At 47.6% G+C, this 17,308-nt stretch overlaps 1 protein-coding gene across 3 annotated transcripts in view; it reads left to right on the top strand.

Annotated features, from left to right (window-relative positions):
- The window catches only part of LOC130298011 (oocyte zinc finger protein XlCOF7.1-like), an 89,991-nt gene extending 74,599 nt beyond the window's left edge, over window positions 1-15,392 (top strand). For 2 of the 3 annotated variants that reach the window (XM_056550892.1, XM_056550891.1), the window contains exons 2-7: window positions 1,163-1,310; window positions 1,660-1,839; window positions 3,067-3,193; window positions 3,277-3,341; window positions 3,508-3,790; window positions 14,189-15,392. In XM_056550892.1, the coding sequence (XP_056406867.1) occupies window positions 1,233-1,310; window positions 1,660-1,839; window positions 3,067-3,193; window positions 3,277-3,341; window positions 3,508-3,790; window positions 14,189-15,108 (1,653 nt within the window). In that variant the 5' untranslated portion in view covers window positions 1,163-1,232 and the 3' untranslated portion in view covers window positions 15,109-15,392. The remainder of the gene's footprint in view (window positions 1-1,162; window positions 1,311-1,659; window positions 1,840-3,066; window positions 3,194-3,276; window positions 3,342-3,507; window positions 3,791-14,188) is intronic. The other variant, XM_056550893.1, reaches the window with a different exon arrangement.
- Window positions 15,393-17,308: the final 1,916 nt, after the last annotated feature.

Raw genomic sequence — 17,308 nt, 5'->3', positions numbered from 1 at the left:
CCGCCTCCAGATATTAATCTAAGATGGCCGCCACTGTGGTCCTGGTGGATCTCCTCACCTCCCTTCGTTACCAAAAACAATGTGTTCCAGATGAGAAGGGTCCATAACGTGGGTACCTGGAGGGACAACATCCACGTCAGGATTCAAACTCCCGACATAGTGTGGTACCAACCCTGGAGACCAGATTGGCTTTCTGCCCCATTTCTGGACAATTCCATAACATTCCGGGACAATAATTCCCAGTGTGACGCCGATCCATTAAACTATGATCCCACCAACGCTTTATGTGAATCCGAGTACGAAATGCACAGAAATGTGTCATGTGACCGCGTCAATAACTGAGGAGGACAATGTGGTAAACGCTGTTATAATACAGGACAGATGTCAGCGCCGTTTACCCAATATGACCGTTATATCCAATGATCAAGTCCTGATGAAAGTCATCACCCGACCGTCTCCCGTAACTCCAGGATTATCATCGTGCTCTGTATCCTGGTGAGATAGAGGACATTGAGGGGGGAAGTGGAGACGCCTTCCGAAACCGGGAAATAGTCATTAACCCTGACTTGGCATTTCTTCTAGATCATAAGCCCAGCCGTACGGCCCGAATGGTCATCCGTAATGATGATGTCACCGTGGTATGCTGCGCTCTACTTTTGAGGATTTCTGAAACAACTAATCGATGCGCGATTTATCTGTAAAGGAAATAGTCGACAGCGATTACCAAAATTGATTTTAATCGAAATGTCCATTAATCCCGACTCATCCCCCATGTGATCACCGTCCAACAGAGAAAGTGAGGTCCTGTTCCTGGAGCTCGGAGAAGACAACGGGCCGGATCCTGTGTAGAATGCAGGAAAGAGAAAGAGAAAGTTCCTGTTCCCAGGAAAAAAATATCGTTAAAAAGCCAAAAACCTACCCCCCACCCCCCCATAGACACATCAGTAAGAACTAAACAGTCTTGGATTTCTGTCTCAATTTTTTTTCCATCCCCCATGACTCCGCCCCAGACTATGATGGATCCCCTGACTAGGTTTACAGCCTCCGTGATTGTGACTATAATGTCTCCTCAGATGTTCCCCCAGATTATCTCCAGGAAATGGATTTTATTTCTCCATAGAATCTGGTGCGGTTTATCATCGTCTCCTCTTCTTCCCTTCAGGTTTCTCCAATCCAGGATCCTCTGCTGATATCTTCTATATAAGAGAATTCTCCTGGATGACCCATCAACCATGGAGAGAGACAGGAACAAGATGGCCGACAGGATCATAAACCTCACCCTACAGATACTCTTCCGGCTTACTGGAGAGGTGAGGGATTCTGGGAGTGATGTCACATGACCTCATTATTATCTATGTAATAACAGATGATATGACTGGAAAGGTGAGGGATTCTGGGAGTGATGTCACAGGACCTCGTTCTTATCTATGTAATAACAGATGGATATGACTGGAGAGGTGAGGGATTCTGGGAGTGATGTCACATGACCTCATTCTTATCTATGTAATAACAGATGGATATGACTGGAGAGGTGAGGGATTCTGGGAGTGATGTCACATGACCTCATTCTTATCTATGTAATAACAGATGGATATGACTGGAGAGGTGAGGGATTCTGGGAATGTATGTAGTGATATTAATGTGTCTCTCCATACACAGGATTACACAGTAGTGAAGAAGTCCTCTAGTGGGCGCTGTCGGGCCCCAGTGTGTGAAAGACGGGGAAGAACCCTGAGCCCAATCCAGGGGCCCCCACCTCACTCCCTGATACATGAGGAAATGGATGAACAGAAGATCCTAGAACTCATCAACAAGATGATGGAGCTGCTGACTGGAGAGGTGACCCTGCTGGGACATTATACAGTAATGGAGGGGCCTGGTGATGACTGGAGAGGTGACACTGCTGGGACATTATACAGTAATGGAGGGGTCTGGTGATGACTGGAGAGGTGACACTGCTGGGAATGCTGGGACATTATACAGTAATGGAGGGGTCTGGTGATGACTGGAAAGGTGACCCTGCTGGGACATTATACAGTAATGGAGGGGTCTGGTGATGACTGGAGAGGTGACCCTGCTGGGACATTATACAGTAATGAAGGGGTCTGGTGATGACTGGAGAGGTGACACTGCTGGGACATTATACAGTAATGGAGGGGTCTGGTGATGACTGGAGAGGTGACACTGCTGGGACATTATACAGTAATGGAGGGGTCTGGTGATGACTGGAGAGGTTACACTGCTGGGAATGCTGGGACATTATACAGTAATGGAGGGGTCTGGTGATGACTGGAGAGGTGACACTGCTGGGAATTCTGGGACATTATACAGTAATGGAGGGGTCTGGTGATGACGGGAGAGGTGACACTGCTGGGACATTATACAGTAATGGAGGGGTCTGGTGATGACGGGAGAGGTGACACTGCTGGGACATTATACAGTAATGGAGGGGTCTGGTGATGACTGGAGAGGTGACACTGCTGGGACATTATACAGTAATGGAGGGGTCTGGTGATGACTGGAGAGGTGACACTGCGGGGACATTATACAGTAATGGAGGGGTCTGGTGATGACGGGAGAGGTGACACTGCTGGGACATTATACAGTAATGGAGGGGTCTGGTGATGACTGGAGAGGTGACACTGCGGGGACATTATACAGTAATGGAGGGGTCTGGTGATGACTGGAGAGGTGACACTGCTGGGACATTATACATTAATGGAGGGGTCTGATGATGACTGGAGAGGTGACACTGCTGGGAATGCTGGGACATTATACAGTAATGGAGGGGTCTGGTGATGACTGGAGAGGTGACACTGCTGGGACATTATACAGTAATGGAGGGGTCTGGTGATGACTGGAGAGGTGACACTGCTGGGACATTATACGGTAATGGAGGGGTCTGGTGATGACTGGAGAGGTGACACTGCTGGGAATGCTGGGACATTATACAGTAATGGAGGGGTCTGGTGATGACTGGAGAGGTGACACTGCTGGGAATGCTGGGACATTATACAGTAACACCACTGGAGGGGTCGGGGTGATGACTGTATCATTGTGTGTCAGGTTCCTATAAGGTGTCAGGACGTGGCGGTCTATTTCTCCATGGAGGAGTGGGAGTATGTAGAAGGACACAAGGATCAGTACAAGGATCAGGTCATGATGGAGGATCAGCAGCCCCTCACATCACCAGGTAATAGACATGACTATATACACACGTCCTCTCATTATTTGTATGTAAAGAATGAATTCAGTCTCTGTATGTGTTCCCTACAGTCAGATCCAGTAAGAGAACAGCACCAGAGAGGTGTCCCCGTCCTCTTTTTCCACAGGATGATCAGGTAGATGGAGATATTCCCTATGATCTGTAGAAGGGCTGTGAAGCTCTTGTGGTCAGTCCCCTCACCCTCCATGACTCCTCATCTCCTGCTCATCTATAACATCCCACATGACTTCTTCTACTGTCTGATGACTTTTACAATATTTCTTCCACATCTTATGAATCAGGGAGAAGATCCGAACAATATTAATGCTCCAGAGATAGATGTGAGCGGTGATGAGCAGTATAAGGAGAACATTTCTACAGGGATAGATCTGATCTATATTAATGCTACAGACATAAAGGAAGAAAAAGAGACAGATGTGAGTGGTGATGAGCAGTATAAAGAGAACATTCCTACAGAGAAAGATCTTATCTATATTAATGCTACAGACGTAAAGGAAGAAGAAGAGACAGATGTGAGCGGTGATGAGCAGTATAAGGAGGACATTCCTACAGGTAACTGCCCAGGTGTGTAGTAACCACTTAATGCAGAGAACAGTCACAGATTCTGCTGAGTTACTGGCTGTAATAATTTTTTATGGACTCCGATGGAAAACAATTGTTTTTTTTTAATCAACTGGTGCTAAAAAGTTATTCAAAATTGTAAATTACTTCTATTTAAAAATCTTTAGCCTTCCAGTACTTATCAGCTGCTGTATGCTTCAGAGACAGTTGTGTTGTTCTTTTGTGTCTGACCACACTGCTCTCTGCGGATACCTCTGTCAATGTTAGGAACTGTCCAGAGCAGGAGAGGTTAAAAACAAACAAATAAACAAATGTTTATCTCTAGGACAGGCTAGGTGGGCTCTCTTCTTCTTCTCCTCCCAATTTTATTATGTGGTCTCCTTTGTTCTTGGCACTAAGAATGCTAAGGTCAGGTTCAAACACGGAATGAACATCCAGAAAACATGGGCGGACATTCCGCAGATTTAACGATAGGACCGCTCAGAGATGCGGCGTCTCATAGATGGTAATACATTTCCGAGCGGAATCTACAGAAAGAATAGTAAAGTCTAATCAGGAAGCCCTGGAGGGGATAGGATAGGACCAGAGGGGCGCATGCCGGGGATTATGCAGGTATGGCAGGGGTTAAGGTGTGGATTTAGGCAGGGGACTAGAAGGGGTTAACAGGAGGGTAGAGGCGAGTTAGTCACGTAGCTGGGAGGGGTTAAGTGGGGGGGGGGCGCAGGCTGCGCGTGGCCAGAGAAGAAGTTGGCTGAAGAGCTCCCTACCTGATGTCATCCATTGAAGAATTGCTGCGGAAGGTGAGGGAGCAGTCCCTCTGGCGGGGTCCCGGGTGGCTGGAGGAGCAGCTGTCCTCTCTTTCCCCTCCTTCTGCGCTCCTGGTGGGGGAGCCCGGGCCCCCGTCCAGCTGCCGTCCTCTAGCCCGCCGGAGCGCTTGTCACCTGAGTTTTCCCCACTCTCCTGGCGTCAGCGAGTGAGTCCTTCTTAGGCTTCCCTGACCCCTGGGGTGGGGTGGTCTGGGAGGCTGTTGCTGGGATTGCGGTGGTGCAGAGTGGCCGACGGGGAGTGGATGCGGCCCTTGGGTGGTGGGAGGAGCCTTGCAAGTCTGTGGCCTGCTTCCCTGGAGTAGATGGTGGCCGGGAGCAGGCTCGGCGGAATTCGGAGAGGCGCGCCTCGGCTTTCGGGGGGGGGGGATTGTTTGTTCTGCGTCTGGCCCGGCAGACACCCGAGCCTCTGGTGGGGAAGACGCTGCGTCCTCCACTGAAGCTGGGGGCCAGAAGCATGGACAACCACGCCCCACGGCTGGCCATTTCGGGGGGGGGGGTCCTCAGCTGTCCAAGCGAGGAAGAGTGCCACAGATGCTGATACTGCTGCAGCTGTGAGACAGCAGCTGAAAGTCCAGCCTGTGCCAGTGAGATTGAGGGGGGGGGGGGGCTGCTGCTGGAAGGAGGGAGAGCAGCCCTGCTCCTAGTGACACCAGTGAGGATCCTTTGCTGCTGGCTGAAGAGGATGAGATGGTGCCCCTGGATGCGCTGCCTGGTCCCCTGCTCCCCTTAGGGGTTGGTGCGAACCGCGGCCGAACCCGGATGCCTGCTGCTGTTTCTGTGGCTACAGGCAGGATTCCCCCGGTCCCTCCTTCCGTGAGTGCGAGCCAAGTCCTGGATGCCCGGAGTCGTCCAGTGAGGTCGGGTGAGTGTACCACTGTCTCCTGTTTTCCGGGTCTTGGGTGGGAGCTAGGTGGTTTGGCGGGTTTGCAGGTTTTTCTTAGTGTTATTCAGGCTTTATTGGAGGGAGAAGCGTCGGGGGCCGTGCTTTCTGCAGACGCGACCGTGCCGGGGGTTCTTCTGAAGGGGCAGAGGGGGAGCTGGTGGGGTCTTCCCCTGTAGTGGTGGCTTCAAGCATGGGTGGCGCTGTGCGCCTGGCGGACGCGACGAGAGGCAAGGTATACGTATGCTTTAAGGGCCCTTTGGGTGGCACACCTCAAGGCTGAGGTCCGGGAAAAGATCTGGAAGAGACAAGGATATTTTTTCCCTACTGCCTCTTGAGAAATTTAATTTGGACAAGGTCCGGACGGACGAGGGTAAGCGGATGGAGAAGGTAGAGGAGGAGGAATGTCGGCGGTATCGTACCTTCTTGGAGTGGGTTGTGCGACGGGAGTCTCAGGTGGACTCTGTTTGGCACTACCTGGACGACTTTCTGTTTTTGGGCCCGGCGGTGTCCCCGGTCTGTGATGTGTTGCTGCAGGTGATGGAGCGGGTGTTGCAGTGGTTTGGCGTTCGGTTGGCACCGGAAAAGACAGAGGGGCCGGCCCCAACAGTGAATTTTTTGGGTATCGTGATTGATACCCTGGCTATGGAGTGTCGGATGCCCGAGTACAAGATGGGTGAGCAGCTGCGAGCTGTGCGCGCCGTGTCGGGCACGCAAGTTGCAGTTACGGGAGGTTCAGCCTCTGCTGGGCCATCTCAATTTTGCTTGTCGGATCATGCCTGTGGGGAGGGTTTTTTGCCGTTGCTTGGCCGCAGCTACTGCAGTTGTTGCCAGGCCAACTCATTAGATTCGTTTGTCGGCAGGGTTGCGTGCTGATTTGGGCGTCTGGCTGGACTTTTTGGGCCGCTATAACTGGCAGTCGGTGGTGATGGACCGACCGGTCTCAAGTAGTGACCTGGAGCTGTTCACGGACGCTGCGGGTGGTTGTGGTTTTGGGGCGTATATTCAGGGTCAGTGGTGCATGGAGCAGTGGCCGACAGCGTGGAGGGAGCAGGGTTTTACTTGGAATTTGGCCCTGCTGGAGCTTTTTCTGATTGTTGTGGCTGTGGAGGTGTGGGGAACTATGTTCCGCAATCGGAGAATTTGTTTCCATTGCAACAACCTGGGGATGGTTCAGGCCACTAACAGTCAGGCGGCAAGCTTGCTGCCGGTGGTTAGTTTGCTTCAGCATTTAGTGCTTTGGGGTTTGGAGCTTAATTCACACCTTGTCCCCTTACATGTGCTGTGTTTAGCGAAAGGGGGTTTGGAGTGTTTTCTTCGGAGGTCTAAAAAACGGATCAGCGGGGTCGGGGGTCTGTGGTGCGTTTGGCGCCTTTGCGGAGTTCGGCCATGTGTCCGGTGGTATGTTATCAGTCATTTTTGGAAGTCAGGCCAGGGGTGGTGGGTCCTCTTTTGGTTCATGCGAATGTGAGGTTTCTGTCCCGTTTTTCAGTTTGTGCTGGTTTTTCGGAAATGTTTACGCGAGACGGTGTGTGCGGTCGAGGAGTATAGCTCCCTTTCTTTTCAAATTGGAGTGGTCATGGAGGTGGCTCGGTGGGGTTCGGGGTCGGAGGCCATAAAGCGCATTAGGAGGTGGGATTTGGAGCGCTTTAAGATCTAGGTTCGCCCGCATTTGTTGTGAGTGGTTACATAGTTACATAGTACGGTCGAAAAAAGACATATGTCCATCAAGTTCAACCAGGGAATTGAAGGGTAGGGATGTGGCGCGATATTGGGGAAGGGATGGGATTTGATATTTCTTCATAAGCATTAATGTTATTTTGTTCCAGGGATGTATCTAATCCTGTTTTAAAGCTGTTAATTTTTCCTGCTGTGACCAGTTCCTGAGGTAGACTGTTCCATAAGTTCACAGTTCTCATGGTGTTTCCTATGTCATTGTTTTGCATGTATTGTTTGTTTCTTCTTGTTTTGCAGATGCTGGCATGGGATTAGTATGGATCGTCGGCCATTCCTATGCCACTGGGGGGGGGGGGGGGGGGTGAGAGCCGAGGTGCGCCCGGGCGTGAGTTAAAAAATTCCCCGTTCCGCAGCACATGTGCATTGGTTGGGTTAGGGTGGCATGCGCTGGTCGGAATTGTTGGGTAGGGTGCAGTTTTTTGTGAGGATGGATAGGCCCCCGGTTGTACTGGTGATCCATCTGGTGGGGAATGACCTGGGGTTTCGGAGGCCCCCATTGACTTGATGAGAGACATCAAAATTGATCTGCTCCGCCTGTGGTCATGCTTTCCGGGGGTGATTAATGTGTGGTCGGAGATCGTGGCTAGGAGGAAGTGGTGGCAGGCTCGCACAGTGGTGGCGTTAAATAGGGCCCACATTAAAGTCAATAAGGTGGTCAGCAAGTTTGTGGCGAGGAATGGAGGGGTTGTGGTGCGCCATAGGGAGTTGGAGGAGGGGGCCCCTGAGTTTATGGCCTCGGACGGGGTTCATTTAAATGAGCTGGGGATGGATTTGTGGAATCTGGAGTTGAAGGAGGTGGTGGAGTGGGCTTTGCTGTTGTGGAGGAACGGCCAGAAGTAAAGTGGGTCACTTCTTGTCGTTGTGGCGGGGTCAGGAGTGGGATCTGGAGGCATCAGTGGACAACATGGAGGTTTTGGATTGGAGTACAGAGGTGGGCTGGGAGCGGTTCCAGGCCTGGTGGTAAAGTTTCTGTGGGCATGGGGCCCCAGGGAAGGTTTTGGGCTGCACAATTGGTGCTCCTGGGTCAGGTGAGCCACGGCCAGGAGTAAGTAGCAGGCCCTTAGGTTAGTAAAATGGTGCCTTCAGGTCCTTCTCCTGCGCTAATGTTACTCACAGATGTTTGCCTGGTTTTTATGTATGATGTTCATACAAATTATTTATTGCTATTGTTACAATGTTTTAATTGCTGTGGCCCTTTTTTTCACCAATACTTTGTCTCAGTCTTTATTGGAGGGATATTGAAGAGGGGTAGAAGATTTAGTTGGGGAGGGGTTGTTGGTGCAGATAATAGTAGCTATAATATCCCTTAGCCTATCTGGAAATTCCGCAGAATCTCATTGAAGTCACGTTCGCTTCGACAGCACATATACTAAAATCCAAGGATCGCTTTAGAGGTCCATGTAGGAGAAGCTCCAGGCTGACTGTAAGGCAATTGGTGACACCCTCCTTGAAGGTCGGGGAGAAGGTATGGTTGTCTACCCGATACCAAAGTCCAAAAAAATAAAAAAGTTATAGGGGGCAGAAGATAACAATTTTAAACCTACTAATTTTGGTGCAAACATACAAATTTTTTTTAAAGTAGTAAAATAAATAAAACCTACATAAATTGTGTATCCTTGTAACCGTATGGACCTACAAAATAAAGATAAGGTGTCATTTTTTATCGGAAATTGCATTGTGTAGAAACAGAAGCCCTAAAAACTAGCAACATTGTGTTTTTTTTATTTTATTTCACCGCAGATTATGTTTTAAAAAAGGTAATGTCAATACAAAGTACAATTGGTGATGCAAAAGACAAGCCCTTATATGGGTCTGTAGGTGCAAAATTAAATGTGTTATGATTTTTAAGAAGATGAGGAGGAAAAAATTTAAAGTGCAAAAATGAAAATAGTTTTGAGTCCCTAAAGGGGTTATCCAGGAAAAAAAAAATTTTTTTATATATCAACTGGCTCCAGAACATTACACAGATTTGTAAATTACTTCTATTAAAAATCTTAATCCTTTCAGTACTTATGAGCTTCTGAAGTTGAGTTGTTCTTTTCTGTCTAAGTGCTCTCTGATGACACCTGTCTCTGGAATGTCCAGAGTAGAAGCAAATCCCCACAGCAAACCTCTTCTAAACTGTGCAGTTCCTGAGACAAGCAGAGATGTCAGCAGAGAGCACTATTGCCAGACAGAAAAGAACAACTCAACTTCAGCAGTTGATAATTATTGGAAGGATTTAGATTTTTTTTTATAGAAGTAATTTACAAATGTGTATAACTTTCTGGAGCTAGTTAACATAAAAAAAAAAGTTTTTTCCTGGAATACCCCTTTAAGGTGAAAATGGAGTCCTTAAGGGGTTAAAGTTGTTGTTATGCAATCACTACACCTCACTACACCTTGCCGGGGTGGGATTATGAGGTCTGCAGTATCCTTGACTCCCATATGTCCAGGGGCGGCCTCCAGTATCTAATCCTCTGGAAAGGCTATGGAGCAGAGGAACGGTCCTGGGTCCCAGCTACAGATATACGTTCTCCGGCCCTTCTCCGTGCCTTTCATGCTTAATTCCTTCACACATCTGTTGCTCCCCTATGTGGAGGGTTTGTTTAGAGGTGGGTACTGTGAGGGCTCTTGTCTTGCCTTTGCTCCACTTCTGGTTTCACAGACAGCAAAACCTCAGCTGATATTAATGAGCTCCTCTTTATTTCCCTGGATCCACTATAATTGATAATGAAATCCTTCATTTCTTCATTTCCATAAAATACTCTATAAAACTGAAAGGTGAGGTGAAACTGAAAAGAAAATGCAATTTTGCTAATTTGATTCTTCAGTCAGTACGATTTAATCGATTCCCAATTTACATATTTTTTTTTACGACTTACTAGTTTAAAAAAATAAAAAATTATTTGAAAAAATGAATATGCTTAAAGGGGTACTCCGGAGAAAATCTTTTTTCTTTTAAATCAACTGGTGCCAGAAAGTTAAACATATTTGTAAATTATGAATTCGAGTAGAATACAGACATAGCGCACATCTACAATCTTATATAATGATCTGATTGCTTCTCAGCACAATATCAAAAACTAACAGGTTGTTAGTATACATTTTTGATCAAAAAGTACAAGCCCACTCGCCACGTCAAGGCCACCTATTCAGAGTGGGTCCCTAACGTCCCTAGCATAAAATGGCGTAGCACCGGGCGGAGACCACCACCGCCGCGACACAGATGCCCACGGGGGGGGGGGGGGGGGGGAGCGACCCACTGGCAGAGCGGCCCCAATGCCTCTCAAACCAGTCTATGGGCCGCACCCCCCCGCAGACACAGCGCCACGGCAGCAACGGACGCCGCCCCGCACCACACCAGTGTATCCCACGACACATGGGACAAGCTGGATTCAGTGATGGTCAGGCTCACCGTGACCACCACTTGTACAGCAGCAGCTTGCGCCACTGGGGGATCATGTGTTGGTGCCTGTTGGGCTGGCCAAACCTCCTCCTCAGCAGGAGTAACCTGAGGCACTTTAGTTGGTGCCCGCTGGTTAGGCCCAACCTCCTCCTCAGCAGGAGTAACCTGAGGCACTTTAGTTGGTGCCCGCTGGTTAGGCCAAACCTCCTCCTCAGCAGCAGTAACCTGAGGCACTTTAGTTGGTGCCCGCTGGTTAGGCCAAACCTCCTCCTCAGCAGGAGTAGGCTGAGGCACTTTAGTTGGTGCCCGCTGGTTAGGCCAAACCTCCTCATCCGTAGGAGTAGGCCTGGACACATTCCTAGATGACTTTGGCAAATACTTTGGGGCCATGACAGGGGCCTTAGGCATGTAAATCTCCTCCTCCTGGACTGTTCCTCTGACTTTGGGTGACAGCAAACCAAAGGGATCGGCATCCCAGTCATCCGAAGGGAAGTGGGCAAACGGAATCTGTGTTTGATTCTTTGGACAGGTCACCGCTGCCGCCTACTCTCCTCTCACGCTCTGTACAGGAGTATACTCTACAATCTCCCTGCTCTCTAGGGAGTGTAGAGGTCTAGGAAGTTGTCTCTTTTTACAGCTCCCCTGTTGACCAAAATAGTGCCACAGTAGCGGCAGTCCATCAATGTGCCGTACCCCCTGACTCGATCGAGTTTGATGACTGTGGCTCTTCGCCGCTCTTGGGGTGGCTCTCCCTTTCGAGGATTCTCTAGCCTCCTGATGTATAAGGCCTCAAGACTTTGTGTCCATTTGTTGTGCTTGGTGCACTTCATACGGCATTACTTTAGGGCCATACTCCTTTCTCCTCTGCACCCTCATTTCTTCTATTATGGCGGCCATTTCAGCCTGGGCTACTGGGACTGGAGGATGGGACTTCCCTGGCAGGGATAGGAGATCGTCCCTCATATATTGGATTTGGGCTGGCTCGTCGCAAATAGCCACTTTGACAGTGGTGTTGACCGGGGATGTGCTGGGGGGCTGCTGGACCTGGGGTGCAGGCTCTGGACTGGGGGTAGATTGAGAGGTAGAGAATGCGGCCTCAACTGAGGTACTCACTTCCGACTCCTCCGTGTAGATCTCCGCCCAGGATCCCCAGGTCCAGTGGTGGGGAGACGATCCTCGTGATGATGCGGGCGTTCCACCTTCTGGAGTTGCAGGCCAGTCCCCATCGTCCTCAGGCAACAGAACTTTCAGTTTGGCGTCTTCGGCCCCGATGGAGATCTGCTGCAGACAATCGGCCAACTCTTGGAACATATTCGCCGCGGCGACTTTCTGGGCATCCGGCGTCATCTTGGGAATCTCTGCTCTCGTTCTCTGCTGTGCTTCTGCCATCTTCTTGCTCTCACCAGGACATTCTGAAAGACTGAAGAGGTCCGGCTGCGCTCCACTTCTTATACTTGTGCTGTGCTTCTTATACCGCGCTGTGCTCGTGCGGCGGCCCCGACTGGGTTTGTAAGTGACTGCATTTCGGTGATCCTCCTAGCCAGGGCCTCTACACGGCTATGCACATGGGTGTAAGTGCCCTGCAGAGCATTGAACCCTAGTGTCTTCTACAGACCCTAGAGTGCAATGCTCTGCAGTCTGCACATACCAGGGATGTGGAAATCCTATCGCCCGACGCCCGGGACATGTAGTTCCGGGCACCGGGCAAGTAATTTTTCATAGATTTAGCACTGTATCGGGCAAGAAGGGACAGGCCGTCTTCCCCGTTATTTTTATTTAATGCTAGTGTGAGGCGCAGGAGCGGATGCAGACTTGCTGCCAGTTGTGCTATCTAATTTTTTTTATTTTTAGTGGCTTCTGGCTACCCGCACTAAATTGCACCACCAGAATCCCGCCCCCTTCATACTCACCCGCCAACCAAGAGCCCCACGGATGCACACAAACATGCCCGAACCAAAACTGAAACATGCTGGGAGTTGTAGTTTTGGTTCAGGTCAGATGCAGAGCCATAGGCTGCATCAGGGCATGCTGGGTGTTGTAGTTACTAACTGTAATAAGGTGTCATTTTTACTGAAAAGTGCACTGCATAGAAATGGAAGCCCCCAAAAGTTACAAAATGGCATTTTATTGTCTGTTTCACCCCACAAATAAATGTACATGGGGAGTATGTGCAGAGCATTGCACTCTAGTGTCTATACATTCCTATGTTAGCGGGCGGGATCGGAAAAACATTTTAGCGGGAGCGGGTGGGAGTGGAGAAAACACCCTACGGGTGCGTGCGGGATTGGTCAAAAAACATCATCGGGAGCGGGCAGGAGTGGGATTGAACAACCAGTTCCGCGCAGGCTCTAGTTCCCGGTTTAGGTTGTATTGTGTCTGTAGTCAGTGACTGTGTTATGCAGCTGTCCTCACTCTGTATACATCATCCTGTGCTGAATGGGATTTTGTCATAGACTTCCATGGTCTGTACTTACACTGTACGTCTCTTTTTAGTAAAATAAGGTTACATAAAAAATTTTTAAAAACGGAGTAAAAGATAACGCTATGTTATACATACCGATCGTACCAACCTGATCTATGAGGAGAACAAGTCAATTTTACTGCACATAACATGATTGCTAGGACTCTGTCACTGCCGGGACTCTGCTATTCATACAGCCTGTCTATGGTCGGCTCTAATGGATCAATGCAGTAAATACTGTGTGAATTTGGGTAGAAAAACAGACATGGTCGCACATCTACAATCTTGTATAATGACCTGATTGCTTCTCAGCATAATATCAAAAACTAACAGGTTGTTATTATACATTTTTGATAAAAAAGTACAAGCCCACTCGCCACGTCAAGGCCACCTATTTAGAGTGGGTCCCTAACTTCCCTAGCATAAAATGGCGCAGCACTGGGAGGCGACCACCACCGCCGCGACACCAGTGTCCACAGGGGGGAACGACCCCACTTGCAGAGCGGCCCCAATGCCACTCAAACCAGTCCATGGGGCGCACCCCCCCCCCCCGCAGACAAGGCAGCAACAGACGCCGCACAGCACCACACCAGTGTGAAGAAGGTGTAATGGCTCGCTTACCATGCTCTCCCAGTTAGACTGGGAGGCTGCTAGGAAAGAAATGGCCCATGTGTAGCTAACTAAATGCTGTACTGTACTGATCTGTATGAGCAATCCAATGACTGCTCATACAAGTCCTATAGAGGGACTAAAAAGTGTAAACAAATATATATGTTTTTAAAAAATTAAATTTTTCCAAAGATGTGTTTTTTTAGTTTTTTTTGTAATTGTTTTTAAAAAGTAGTAAAGTGTAACGAAAACTATGCAAATTAGATATCGCTGTGATTGTATGGACCGGACTTATATTTTAATGCACAGTGAATGAAGGGTGTTAATACTATGTAAGATTAGTGCCACAAAAAACAAGCTCTCAAACCGAGTGTAGATGGAACAATAAAGGAGTTATGGCTGTGAGGAGAGAATGAAAAGGGTTGTTAAGGGGCTTATAAGGGTTGTCCTGGGTTGTTAAAGGGTTAATACTAATAATAAAATCTGTTCTATTCTTCAGATTCTTGTACCAGGAGATCAGAGGAGAATCTTATATCTTCAGATTATAAAGCAGATGATGATATCACACAAGATACATATGAAGAACATTCCATTATCCCAGATACACCCTCAGCCCTTCACAGCCAAGATCTGTCATCTCCTCCTTATATACAGGTCCTGTCTTCTCAGTCATCACAGGAGGTTCAGCAAAATAAAGGTCATAGAAGGGGTGTTGGACATCAGCAAGCTCATACAGGAAAGAAACCATATTCATGCTCAGAATGTGGGAAATGTTATACTTCTAAAGTAAGTCTTGTTCAACATCAAAGAACTCACACAGGGGAGAAGCCGTTTTCATGCTCAAAATGTGAGAAATGTTTTACTTACAAATCAGGTCTTGTTCGACATCAAATAACTCATACAGGAGAGAAGCCATTTTCATGCTCAAAATGTGGGAAATGTTTTACTTCTCAATCAAGTCTTGATCGACATCAAATAACTCACACAGGAGAGAAGCCGTTTTCATGTTCAGAATGTGGGAAATGTTTTACTGACAAATCAGGTCTTGTTAGACATCAAATAACTCACACAGGAGAGAAGCCATTTTCATGTTCAGAATGTGGGAAATGTTTTACTTACAAATCAACTCTTTATAAACATCAAATAACTCACACAGGAGATAAGCCATTTTCATGTTCAGAATGTGGGAAATGTTATACTGAAAAAGCAAACCTTGTTTACCATAAAAGAACTCACACAGGGGAGAAGCCATTCTCATGTGCAGTGTGTGGAAAATGTTTTTCTAAGAAATCAATTCTTGGTGAACATAAACGAACTCACACAGGGGAGAAGCCATTTCCATGTGCAGAATGTGGGAAATGTTTTACTCATCAATCAAGTCTTGTTAAACATAAAATAACTCACACATGGGAGAAGTGAATTCACAGCTGTAAATGATGCAGATATCACATCTATACAGTGGTCCCTCAACATACGATGGTAATTCGTTCCAAACGACCCATCCTTTGTCGAATCCATCGTATGTTGAGGGATCCGTGAAATGTAAAGTATAGGAAGCTGTACTCACCTGTCCCCGTCGCTCCGGACCAGGTCCTCACCGCTCCCGATGCTGTCCCAGGGGCTCCCGATGCTGTCCCGCTGCTCCGGTGTCTTCTTCGCGATCCTCCGGCTTCTTCCGCATCTTCTGCAGGGTCCGGGCCTCGCTTTCTGGTGATGTTATTACGCTGCTGCGCCGGCGCGGCGTGCGTAGTGACGTAATAATGACGCCGGAAAGCGAGGCCCGGACCCTGGAGAAGATGCGCAAGACACCGGAGGATCGCGAAGTGGACCCGGAGCAGCGGGAATAGGTAAGTGAACCTGCCAGGGATGCTTAAACTGCTATCCGACAGCATTTTGCGCTGTCTGATAGCAGTTAATGCGATGGCCCCGACATATAAAAGCATCGTATGTCGATGCTGACATCGACATGCAATGGCCTCTGAGAGGCCATCGTATGTCGATTTTATCATATGTCGGGGTCATCGTAGGTCGGGGGGTTACTGTATATTAACCATGTACATAGGATATCTGACATTTATACATCATATACTGCATCTTTCTTTCTTATATGATTTATTATTCTTATATTCATCTCCGCACACTGGACTTATAATAAATGTAATATTGTCCCTGACGTTGTATATAGGGAATGTAACGCGTCAGTGTTGTCCCCGCCCCCTTCTCATTATGATTATAGAGACTTTAATTCAAGGCATCAGACAGGATCCGCGCGTCTCCCTTGAAGATCGTCTCTTCTGAACATAAGACGCTGCAGATACTTTTATTTATCACAAACCCTAGACCAGCGTTTCCCGTCTTGACGTCTATTTTCGGTCTCAGATCATAAAATCCATTTTTCTATATGAGAAGTCGTCAATATCTCAGCGCCCCCCGGGTTCAGTAAACATCGGTGTAATTCTTTTCCTTTTCTTTGTCCTCCCCGGGGTATAAAATCCCTAGAGATCTGATCACATCTGGTACAAGATCTCTTTACTTCACACTTTGCGCCATTATTACACGGATTGAAGACCCAGTTACACGCTCGTAAATTCCCATATATGTCGTGGATTGGAAGGAAAAAGGTTCTTAAATCTTATATTTACCAATAATATTTTATATTTTTACAGTCCGTCCCTATCATAATACGGAATTGTTATTTTTCTTCTATCCGATGGTTATTTAGTAATTTTGTTATGATTCAGAAGAGACCACGTGTCCCGTATAGACGCTCACCCTGAAGACATTAGACGGCGGTTTTGTGTTTCCGGATTTACACACTTATTATAAAGCTTTTCCTTCGTCTGGATTATTAGAGCTCGTTCGCTCTTCTTTTTCTCATCCTCCCCTTTAGGGAAGGGAACTGCTCATAGTACAAAAAAGAAGAAAAATGAAGAACATGGAAAGACACCAATGAAATACACAATATAACCTGTAATATCACCCTCAGAAAAAGTTTATATAAAATATGTAGAATTATGTAACATAAATTTAGTTATACATAGTTAAAGATAAAATTACCACAGACTCTAAAGGGGAGTGGAAAAAAGACGTGTAACACTCCTTGCCTTATATTCATCACGGTTGCCGAGTTTCCAATTGTAAAATCCAAAATGACTCTCGATTCAGGAGCGTCCGTCTGGTGTCCCCTCCCCTAGGATGTCTGTGAACTTTTTTTATACCCATAATTTCCAAAGATGTGGTCACCCCTTTATGTACATCCCTAAAATGTCTGCATATGGAGGACACATTAAATTGAGACCCTTTTGTATGAGAGATTTGCCTCCTGATCCTACTGTTTAGTGCATTAGAAGTGCAGCCTACGTATTGTAAGTGACAGGTGGTTCATGTGGATAAATATAGAACATTCATAGTATCAACATTAATGTCATTTCTTCACTAAAAGAGTAAACTCTATCTGACACTCGTATATGGCCGCACATAATGCACTGACAGTGCACATTTCCAGCTACCCAGGAAATTTAAAGGGGTTCTCTGACCATAGACATCTCATCCCATATCCAAAGATCTCTGATCCCAGCACTTTGGGCCCAGGCAATCTCCCTGCTACACCCGGCGTTCG

Source organism: Hyla sarda, assembly GCF_029499605.1.
Source record: "Hyla sarda isolate aHylSar1 chromosome 1 unlocalized genomic scaffold, aHylSar1.hap1 SUPER_1_unloc_16, whole genome shotgun sequence".
In the NCBI taxonomy this organism is placed as follows: domain Eukaryota; kingdom Metazoa; phylum Chordata; class Amphibia; order Anura; family Hylidae; genus Hyla; species Hyla sarda.
Note: the sequence above shows the minus strand (reverse complement) of the source record. Positions and strands in the feature narration are given on the sequence as shown.